The sequence below is a fragment of the Hippopotamus amphibius genome, chromosome 7 (genome assembly GCF_030028045.1).
Source record: "Hippopotamus amphibius kiboko isolate mHipAmp2 chromosome 7, mHipAmp2.hap2, whole genome shotgun sequence".
NCBI classification, from domain to species: Eukaryota; Metazoa; Chordata; class Mammalia; order Artiodactyla; family Hippopotamidae; genus Hippopotamus; species Hippopotamus amphibius.
The window spans coordinates 38,325,865-38,337,390 of record NC_080192.1 but is presented as its reverse complement, the minus strand read 5'-3'; the positions used below and the strand labels follow the sequence as shown (position 1 = coordinate 38,337,390).

Genomic DNA, 11,526 nt, shown 5'->3' with positions numbered 1-11,526 from the left:
AGAAGCTGCCATGCATTGCTAATGAGAGGTTCAGCCAAAGGGTTGCCTGCAAGTTCTAAAGCTTCAGATGCTGTATGTGGCTAGAATCCTGGAATTCCTTTTTGAATTACTTTATTACAAAACTATATTTATAAGAATTTGAGCACTCTACAAATACTCATACTTCTAAGATGCCATCATAGTAAAGACCAACAATTTGGTTACATTTCAGGCAGAAAGGCTATACTGAAATGAACAGTGTGAGAAAACTCAATTTAATGATACCTTGGAGTATATTCTTGCTTCATATCCTACTGTTTTCTTTACAAGGTAAGAACTAATATTAAGCTTTTACCTTATTTTATTGTATTTTAGTCTTTCTTGTAAATGGTAGAAACTGTTTCCTCTTATACTGTAAAACATTTTGAAGTCATTAGAATGGGTATATACTAAATGACACCCAGATCATTTTTGGGGAAATTTTTTAATAATGTAGATAATTTGAAACTTTTAGTTTTCCTTTTCTGAGTCTCTTTTTTAAATGTTAAAATCATGATTTTATCGTGATATGCAGCTGTACTGGAAGAAGGTTTGATTCTAACTTTTTCCTCTTCTAAATAATGACTTTAAATAGTTATGTAATTTAAACATATGAAATTTTATAATAGATAAGGAGACATTGAGTACTTAAACTTTCTTGATTCCATTAACCCAAAGAGTGGTAAAGGGATGTTTTAAGAAGGACTTTAACGTTTGAGGCTAAGAATTGATTTTCAATTATATTATAACAATCATATTTATAAATTAATTTTTATAAAATATTTTTATAGCAGAAAGCATTTATCTACATTCAGTTGTTAACTTTTAATCCCTGAAAAGGGCTGTATATTTTGGTGCTTGTAGAGGAAGTGGGAGAAATTACTGACGTGTAAAAGACTAGCGAGGTCACAGACACTATCTTCCAGTCCTAATAGTGACTGAAACTCCAAGGAGAAAATGTCTTAGAGTATTGAGAGCTGGAGGGGGCTTTGAAGATCAGCTTGGCCACCACCGTCATTTTGTAATGTGCTTGCTTAAGCTTGGCATTTACTAAGTGGTAGGATAAGGCGTAAAACTTGGATCTCTGACTTCAGGACTAGGGCATATTCCACTGTATCATGTCTCTGTATAAATCAAGGCACACTGCCCATTCTTTCTGAATTACTCGTCAACCTGCTGTCTCACAGGGAATTTGCTGGTCAGAATCCACTAGAAAATGTAAAGTAACTAATAGCAAAACTCAGTCTAAGTTTTAGAATTTAGGTTTAAGTGATCTGTTTTATAATCAGAACATGTGACCAAGATATTTGGATAATTTTTTTCATTCTTATCGTATATACATATATGTATGTATTTATTTATCTCCGGCAGGCCATATTTGTACATCATCCATCTTGACAAGAACATCAAAGTGAGTATTTCCTGTTCTTCATGTCCTCTAAAACATAAAGGTAGTGGGAATGAGCAAAGCTCAGCATATCAGCGTATCTGCTTTTGAAAAAATAAATGAAATATTTTACAAAATAAGGGCATGAGATGTAGTTCTTTAAAACATGTCCACAAATTAAAAATTATTAGGCATTCAGTTCCTTATTTATGAAACAAAAATATTTCCATTCATATTAATTACAAGAGGAGTTTTTAGTAGTGTCCAATGACTGTAGATACTAAGGAGACATTTTCACTTCAAAGATTTGAAAAGAAGTTATGTTCAGTAATTTTCTATTTCATATTATTACTAATGTGCATTGTTGATTAGAAATGTGCTGTATTCTTAACATAGAGTAAAACAGTTTTTAATGATAAGAAGAATAAAGTGGTTCTAGAAGTAAAGAATGAAAATCATGTCTTGGACTAAACTGATCTGCTTCATGAAAAGCGGATTTCTACTCGTTTGATTTTGATAACCCACAGTTTGATATGCTTACTCAGATTAATGTTAATCTGCCCTTTAAGACATGGAAAGGGAGAGAATTTAGTCTTATGTTTGAAAAAAGTGAAACTGCACTTGTCGAATACCTATCTCACCAGTTTTATGAAGGCATGTGGAGAAATTATCATGCATTCTGGTGTCACAGTGATACACTATTTTATTTCTCTATCTCAAAGTTCCTTCCTAAAATGCAGTTTACATCAGAGACTGGAGAGATCTGGGGACACTCCCGAGTTTTGTAAAATGAGACAGCACCACCACCCAAATCTAACCCCTCCAAAGAGGGGAGGGGGACCTTTTCAATGTTAAACCAAGAAAGACCTCTTTGATAAAGTGGTGGAAATCAGTAGGAAAACACCAGCTCTCTCTTGGGAAAGGCTTGTTCAGGTTGCCTAGGGGCCTTTGACTATACAAGTTCTTTTTGTTTTCTTCCAGAAACGGGTTTAATGAAAATCAACAGAAAAGAGCTCTTTTAGCAGCCCAGGTAGGTTATGCCTCAGATGGAGAGAGAGGCAGAGAAATAATCCATTCTGCTTTGGGCCTCTGCTGTCACTTCAACAATGAAACCTTTGTGGAGGCAAATAAAATGCTAAAAACAAGACAGGAAGGAGGAGGAAGAGGCAAAGTAACTTCTCTAGTGCTGTTCTGCGGCCCTCCGGTTCAGGCTTATTAGTTCACATTTACCTGTTTGTGGTCAAATGCTTTTTTGCTATTCACCTCAGTTCTCTACTGATAGGTTCCCAGAATTTGTGGGAGATTTAATCTCATTACTTGCCAGAAAAATTTAATTGGTTTAAAAATTAAGCACAATATCAGAGGACAATGATATTAGGACAGTTACAAGCAGACAGAGGCAAAGAAAGGTGTACATGATCTGAGTTAAGAACCACAAAAGGGCATCAGAGGTGTCCTAGTGTCCTGACAAATGGGTTTTATATTATCTAATAAATCTCAATTACAGACATTGGTGAAGAGGTGACCTTTCTTTTTTTAGAGGGGTGGGGTAGCACTGAATTTGGGGAGGCTTTTTTGCTTGGGTCACGTTATATAAAAGATATTGGATAATATAATTGCAATGTCTTCAAATTATGTTTGGAATGTTTAAATGGGTGGATTTTTAAAAATTTTTCTCAAAGATGGATGGTAAGATAGAGAGTCCTAACTCAATATTAAGACGTTTCTTTGGAGAATAGTGTGATTTGAGTATTTATGTAGCAAACTGTGTGTATATTCAAGGTCTTTGTCAAATGCTGAATTGCAATCAATTTCTATTAGGATTTTATGATGGATGCCTGATTTTTTTATGTTTTATTAACTTAAAGAAAAAATAGAAGACAGATTTGATACAGTGTTGTGACAATTCAGAAGACAGAACTAATTTATTCTTATCAAGAGTGGAGATCTTTCTTTGTACTAGAATGGGCAAAGGATTATCTATGGAAGGGAAACTTTTTTTTTTCTTAAAAAGAGTATTTTGTGTACTTAAGTACTTATGTATCATGTGAAGTGGTTAAAATGATTTTTCTCTGAGAAATGTCGAGTACGTTTGCCAGTAGACCATATTAGCCACAAAAAGATATCAACATGACTCAGTAGAAAATCCAGTTTTGAGAAAAACTGCATTCTGGGAGAACCCCCTAGACTGAAGAACCTGTGAAATGTACCCCCACAGTTGTCACATGAAGCAACCTGTGGGTGGGTTTATAATATTGACTATTTGGACGGTTTTAGAATTTGAACAATTTACCCCCGAGAGTTACGTTAATGCCTCCCTTTTGTGAATAAGTGAGGAACACACTTGCCTTGATTTCCCTTTTAGAGAGAATGAAAAGCTGAACACTTGCCCTTCTATTTCCTGTAGCTAGAGAGCATGCACCACCATTATTTGACATCTGAACAAACTTTAAGAGAAGAAATGTTAAAGAAGGGCATTGAGGTCGCAGTCATGCGTTGCACTGTGCACGACTGAAACTTCATCTGTTATAAGGCCGTTCTTGTCCACAGATCCACTCCCCTGCTGCAGGAGGAAGGAGCACCACTGGACAGATAAATGTGCACATAAGGACTCAGAAATATGCTGGCGGTCAGATAGCAATGACCAGAGAAAGGGTAGACACAGGCTTATGTCAATGGTGTATTGTGCGCTGCAGTGCTTTCTCATCTAAAGACTGTATTTCTCACCCTCCTGTGGAGATCTAATCAGCACAGAGGAAGAATGGGTTGTCCTCTTTCATCAGTTATGTGAACATATGCACCCACTGCTTAGAAATTTTTGCATTTGTATCACATTTCAAAATTCTTCTCCTGAAAGCAGGGGCAGATTATTTACTTATTAGAGGTTGCATACAATTTGTATGTGCAGCAGTGAGGGAGAGAGGAAAGGGAGACTTGAAAGGGAGAAAATCCAGCACAGCTCTGTTAAGGGGGCCTTCCTACTTTAGGCATCTGGGGCTCAGTCTTGCTGGCATCCCTTTGAGGAACTGTGTAGTGTTTCTCCAAGGGATGGGGGAGCTGGGATACGTATCCACCAACACCTGCCTCTCATTTGTTGAGGGCAGCTTCGAGGAAGACTTAAATACCCTGAAAGGCATTTATCTTGTCTATCCTGCTTGGACTCTACCCTAAGGCAGAGACAAAAAGAAGCCAGTGCTTGAGGGGCTTGATGTACACAGAAACCCAGATGCAGGTGAAGTCCAAAGTGGGCTGAGAGGATGCGTGGAGGGGCATCAACGGAACATTTTATAGTCATGGTTCTAAACTGCTTTGGGAGGCAGATCATTCCTGGTTGCATAATGTCTATTTTTGGTTCAGTTAGTATTTGTTGACAACATACAAGGGACCATGCTGGAGATAAAACCGTGAACAGCAGTGCTTATTCTCTAGAAATTCAGTGTCTAATGGAAGTAGACCTGTAAAGAAGTCATTTCTGTGTAACTTGTTCATTGAATCTAAGACACCACCAATTTTTTTTGCCATTATTTGTATGACATAAAAAAATGAAAGAGCTCCCAATTATAAATGTAAGATATGCCATTCTGAGTTCAGATCTGTTGTAAAAATAAAAGCTACGTGTCATGTCTTAGCATTAGTGAAATATTGTGGTATGATGCATGGAATGCTTCAGTGATTAGGATGCTGCGGTAACCAGGAGGCTGGTGTGCTAGGTAGTCATTGTGAGGAGGTAGTCACGGAGGAGGTATAGCCTGAGTTGAGTGAGAGGATTTAGAGTCAAAAACAAATTATATATTTTTGCTTTGGTCTAGTGTTGTCCAGTGTGTTCAATTTTTGCTTAAGAATAAAAGTAGGCAACATGTTCACAACAGCTATTAAGTGCCTAGCACTATTCTTTGTGATTTACTTATCCCATTTCACTTAATCCTCACAATTCTGTGAGGCAGTTATTGTTATTCCATTTTACAGATTGGGAAACTGAGGCTGAGCAGGTTAAATAATTTGTTCTAGTTTATAAGCCTGTATGAGACAGAGTTGAAGTCACTATACACTTTCGGTGAGCACTGGCAGTGATTCATTAGTGCCAAAGTAAGAAGAATTTGGTGTCCGATGATATTGGTGATTGTGTTAGATTTAGGCTGTTGCAGACAATATAGCTAAAGAGAGAATATGACTTGTCTTGGGGGAATCCAGGCTCTTGTGAGTCTGACTTAGTTTGAGGAGAGAGGAAAGGGCAAAAGAGGAGATTGAACAGTGAGGACAAAACCTTGGAGGAATGAAAGCAGGAAACAATGAACTTGGAGCCATGGTGTGGGTGAGGGCTTTAGAAAAGAGCCTGGAAGTGATGGGAGAGTGTGGGAGTCTTTTTGTCTGCCGTGGGGCACGTTCGCCTGTTAAAAGAAAAAGTACTGCAGTGCAAAGTGCCAAAGTAAAACTTTACCATGTAGGAAGGAGACCAGAATTTGTTGAAGAAGGGCTTTGTACCCAAAGTCACATTCTTTATCACCCTTTCTTCTTATCCCTTACTCTTTCCAGTTTTTCTAACATCATCTGGTACTCAGTTTGACAGTTACGTGGCAAATTTTGGGAATGTGTGTTCTTCTGCTGGATGTAAAGGTGCTCTTGGAAAGGACATTGCCCCAGACCATACACTAAATTGGCATTAAGCTGGAATAAAAGCCATAATTGATTAGTTTTAATAATCCACAATTATTTGCTACTACTTCATGTTAACCTCTAAAAATCTTACAGTTTTATCTGAGTTGCTTAGATTAATATAAATCTCTTTCTTGCTAACTTTTTATATGTGAGGCATTATGCTGGAATCTTTATATACATTATTTCATTTATTATTATAACTACCTAGTGAAGTATATACGTATCATTGTTCCCATTTTACAGACAAGTAAGAGGAGCCACTCAGCGGTTAAGAAACTTGCCTTAGAGTAAGTAATGGCAGAATCAGGACTCTAACCCAGATCTATTTGATTCTGTAATTCATTCTCTTAATGATTGCCCTGAAGTGCTGTGGGCTCTATGAAAAGATACATATAAATGTTCTATGAACTTTAAAATGTCAGCTCTTTGGAGACTGAGGGTATCACACTCACACTTCAGCAGCAGAGGCGTCTCTGGTGCCTGCACAGATGGGTCTGCAGGCAGCAGGTACATCACTGTCTGTTGGTGCTTCTGTCCCATGCATTTTCTCCAGACCCATCTGCACTTTGAAGTATTAAAAAACTGCTACTTCTGCAGGCAAAGCAGTCAGTTAATGCAAAGATTAGATTCTGACCAGGCTCTTTTCCAAGAAGGGCAGGGAGGCAGAACTGAGGTCAGAGAGGATAAATTCATGTAAGAAACAAAACCAAACCTTGAAGTCAGATCTAACTAAAACCCAAGAGGAGCCCTTTCTGCTTCTCCAAGATTTTGCCTCAGTAACTCAAGGAAATATGGAGTCAGCTCTTTATAATTTCTGTGTCTGTAGCTGTTTTCCAGATTTTCCAATTTTCATGTTTGTCATGAATTAAATAATTTAATTCCCTTGAATTCTGATTTGTTTCTTTTAAAGTTTGAAGCAACTTCTCCAAGATATTTCTTCCATGAAGCTATTAATTGGGCTGACAGCAAAATAAAAGGTCAGTGCTACAGCTGTGTTTTTTTGTATTTGCTTTCTCAAAAGATCCTTTTGGAGGATATAGTGAATCAGCTCTCTATGATTTCCACATAATGCATGAAAGAAACTGAGCCAGGCTGGTAATAGTACTTGGTAATAGTTTAAGCTTACTTCATGTAGAAATTTGAATTATATTTGGAAATAAACAAGGTTAAACAGTTAGACAAAGCTGATAACTATATGGTCAGGAAAGATATCACTGTGTATCAGAAGCTTTTTTTCTAAATCAGTTTCCGGCTCCTCAATTCCTTGACATTGCTATTTTTGCTTACCAGTTTCCCATTTCCATTTAGCAGAATTCTAATGGTAGTTTGAAATTCAATTTGAATTTTTTGTTGCATTTAAAATAATAAGGATCTCTGACTAGTTTTGTTTTGATATCTGTTTTCAAGAGAATAAACAGGGTTGTAAATAAATTTTTGAAGGAGATACATTTGCTTATGTAATTACTTCGACATTTATTGATTGGAAAAATACAAGATTGTGACCTAAGATAAAATTTGAAGATATATATGCCCCCCTAGAAAAAGAAAACTGCATTTAAATTTATGAAAAACATCATTTTTATCTGTATTTATGATCAAAGTTAAAGCAGCTCATTTCTCCTCAGTTAAGACATACTTAGAGAGTTGTATGTCTTTAAACGTAGAGACATTTTAGATCAATGGGTTTTATGGTAAAAAGATAATAGGGTTTTAAAATTCTTGCCCTCTGCAGAACTGTGGTTAAAATATCGCAATTAGATAAGTGCCTTTCATGACCTTACCATATTCCAGAGAGGGCCAATCTTTGGTAAACACTTTATGGTCACTCAAAGATGTTCTCTAGTTCTCTTGATGTGTTGCTTAAATCCCTTCTGCCTGAGTTTTGCCAGTTGTCTCTTGTCCTCTCCTTATTAGAGGAAAATTTTTCACTGTGATTTATTTGCAGTTTTAAAATTCACTCAGGAGTTCATAGTTTCTCTCTTCCTCTTTTCAACATAATCCTTCTCGGTGATTTTTCTTTCTGTGAAAGAAAGAATATTTTTGGTGACAATCAGCAGTGACTTTGGCTTCTGCCCCATTAAAATTAACTATGGGTCAGGAAGAATGCATCATTTGTAATTAAACCTAAGGATTAATACACAGACTTCAAATAGAATGTTTAATCATTCTCTTAAAAAATAGGCGTTTCCTTTTGAATCCTATTATGTATTTTGCCTGATCCCTCGAGCTAATGATGGATGTTTTTCTTTAATACAACACTTGCTCCCGGAGAAGTAGCCGATCAGACGTGCAGCTGGTGCCAAACTCTGTCAAGGGAATCATCTGCAGCTTGTGTATTTCTGGTTCTCATCATCTGGGACAGGGATTCCTTACATGGGAACTTGACCTTTCAATTGCTTGAAGGAGGCTAACCTTTGCTCTCAGGGTAGTTTGAGATGTGAAAGCCTGTCTTTCTCGTTTCACAGCACACATAATGAAATGAACTAGATAGAGACTTGAGGGGCTAAATTCTTTAGCTCATCAAGGCAGTAGGCCCAGGGTTCTGTTTGAGTTAACAGAGGTTACTGTTAGTCCAAGCCAAATCTTGACAGATTATGTTTATAAGAACTGATGCACACCAGAAGATAACATTTTTTTGCCCTTCAGGTTCTTGTCCTCATGAATGCCTTAACGGAGCTTTCTGTTCTAAGGCTGGTACATGTGACTGTCAAATATTTCAGGCACTTGGGACACGGTGCCAGATTGGTAAGTGTCAGGGATACTTATGAGAGAATTATGAGTTGCTGCAGAGACATGAAGGCATAATTTTCTGTATTAGTGTTCATCCTTTGGGAGCTGGTATGATCATATTGTGTATTAAGTAGAGTATCCACAATTTATTTCCAGTAATTTTGAAACAATGCGAAAGAAAACTGGAATGCCAACTTTAGCTTCTCACTGAACTCTACTATTTCCTCAAATGTTTTTTCTTTTCTGTTTTTAAGTTTTTATTTAATTTTTAAATTATAGTTGATTTACAATATTATTATTTTTTCATATTCTCTTCCATTATGGTTTATTATAGGATATTGAATATAGTTCCCTGTGCTATACAATAGGACCTTGCTGTTTATCCATTCTACATATAATAGTTTGTATCTGCTAGTCCCAAACTCCCAATCCAGCCCTCCCCCACTCCCACCCCCCTTGGCAACCACAAGTCTGTTCTCTATGTCTGTGAGTCTGTTTTTGTTTCATAGATAGGTTCATTTGTGTCATATTTTAGATTCCACATATGAGTAATATCATATAGTATTTGTCTTTCTCTTTCTGACTTCCTTCACTTAGCATAATAGTCTCTTGGTCCATCCATGTAGCTGCAAATGGCATTATTTCATTCTTTTTTATGGCTAATATTCCACTTTGTGTGTGTGTGTGTGTGTGTGTGCACGCACACGTGGTGACCTTTCTTTCTGAGCCCTTATATTTGCCTTATCACTATCACCTTCTTTTACTTTATCATTCTCTCCTCTCTTCCTCTCTTCCAGAGTCTTTGTTTGGAAGCAAAAATTAAGGAAGTTTCTAACATAAATCTTTTCTTCAAAACAACTTGGACACCATGTTTTTCTTCAGGGGAGTTGGATAGTTTTGAGAACAGTTGGTAATTTTATGTTAGGTATTTTCCTCTGTGATATTCTCCACCAAATAAGAAAATATTTATTTTAATGAAAATTAGAATCACCTACCATGATTGAATCTTGCCAGAAACAGGTATAATTTGTTTTATTCTACTAAATAATATCTCATTTCTTTTCAGTGCCAAACATGGGCAATGGCAGAGATGGGATCTGCAAAACCTGGGGACAGTACCACTTTGAAACTTTTGATGGCATCTACTATTATTTCCCAGGAAACTGTTCTTACATTTTTGCAAAGGACTGTGGTAATTTGGAGCCTCGGTACACTGTATGGGTAGGTGACCCTAGAACATAATTAACTTAAAAATTATTTCTGGCCAAGTCTGTATTTTTAAAGTACTGGACAAATGATGGAAAGTATATAGTAATCATAGCATGAATACTGAGGGCCCTAACTAGGGAAGAAGAGGGGCTGGTTCTGAATGAGATGGTCCAAATCTGTAGCTATTTTGAGTCTGTTTCTATCAAGATGGGGCCTAGAAGAAAGGTTTGGATCCATATGGTAGGGACATGTAGGCAATGCAGAAATGATTATATCATGGATGTCATAATATCAACTCCAGATGATATACTAATTCTTCAGATTTTATTTGATCATTTTGAAGAGAGGGTACGTGCAGGCATCAATCATATTACTCATATATGTTTCCTTCCTGGTGTGTGCAGTGTGATGGCCATCTGGATTTTTAAAAATGACATACCTTAGTCTGAACTGGAGGCTGGAATTTATGAAATGGAGTGTATGAATTACATAAACACAGGCTAGAAGATGTGGAGACAGGCAGCTAATTTCTAGCTAGATTGATACTATACGATTGAGCTCAGAGAATTAGTTCTTCGTTGCAGAGTTCTTGCTTCAAAAGAATTCTTAGGAGACATCTCAAAATGTAAGCTGCAGAATAGCTCTGGTTGAAAGAAGGAAGCCAGGGACCTCTTTCCTTGCCTGTTGTCTTCCTCTGAATTTTCTGGTGTCTTAAAGCACAACCTGAAACCTCAGTGCTGCCCTGTTCTAAAGCTAAAACCCTCCATAATCATCATTTGCTTGAATCTCTGTTGTTGAATCCTTCTGACTTATGTTGGAGTTGCCTAAATTTTCCTCCTCTCTTAGATGAGGCAAATATTAAAAAGTGGGCCCCAAAGCTTTTAATAGCAACAAATTCTTGTGCCCTCAAAAAGAAATGAAGTCTATTGAAAGTTCACTTATGGGACATAAGGATAAAAAATTGGAGGTCTCTTTAGATAGGTGAGTTAGTGGCATGCATTTTTAGTTCATAAAGGGCTCAGTCCCCCATTATCCTTTACTCGTCCACTCTGGGAAGGAGTTGCTGGGTTTATCACTCAAATACCTCTGCATCTTTCATTGAAATATTCTTGTCCAGTGTCTGACCATTTTGAGGACTAAGGTGTCAACTAGATAATTATGTGATAATAACATACAATGCTCAACTGTGCTTCCAGAGTTAATAGATATTGTTTCTACTTGGCTCTGTTTCGTTGGTGGAATTTGCTTTCACATCGACAAATCCATTTATTTTAAATGTCATCTTTCCCAATTGTAAAAGTTGTTCTCTTTTGTGGAAAATTTGAAAAAATTCAAAGAAGTCCAAAAAATACTATTAGCATTGTCAGTCAAGATTTACCAGTGCTAATGGCTTCATATATTTCCTTCTAAATTGTTTCCTCTGGATTTTATACACATTGCTAAAATTGAAATTTTAGTATGCATAATTTTCTTTCCCACGTTTTCGCCTAATATTATATTAAGAACTTTTTTCCATGTCAAATGTT

General features: G+C 36.8%; 1 protein-coding gene across 2 annotated transcripts in view; it reads left to right on the top strand.

The window, feature by feature from the left end:
- The first annotated feature begins 230 nt into the window (after nt 1-230).
- Nucleotides 231-11,526, top strand: part of OTOGL (otogelin like) — a 142,915-nt gene continuing 131,619 nt past the window's right edge. For both annotated transcript variants that reach the window (XM_057742453.1, XM_057742452.1), the window contains exons 1-6: nt 231-309; nt 1,390-1,429; nt 2,387-2,435; nt 6,972-7,038; nt 8,708-8,806; nt 9,858-10,012. In XM_057742453.1, coding sequence (XP_057598436.1) covers nt 231-309; nt 1,390-1,429; nt 2,387-2,435; nt 6,972-7,038; nt 8,708-8,806; nt 9,858-10,012 — 489 coding nt within the window. The remainder of the gene's footprint in view (nt 310-1,389; nt 1,430-2,386; nt 2,436-6,971; nt 7,039-8,707; nt 8,807-9,857; nt 10,013-11,526) is intronic.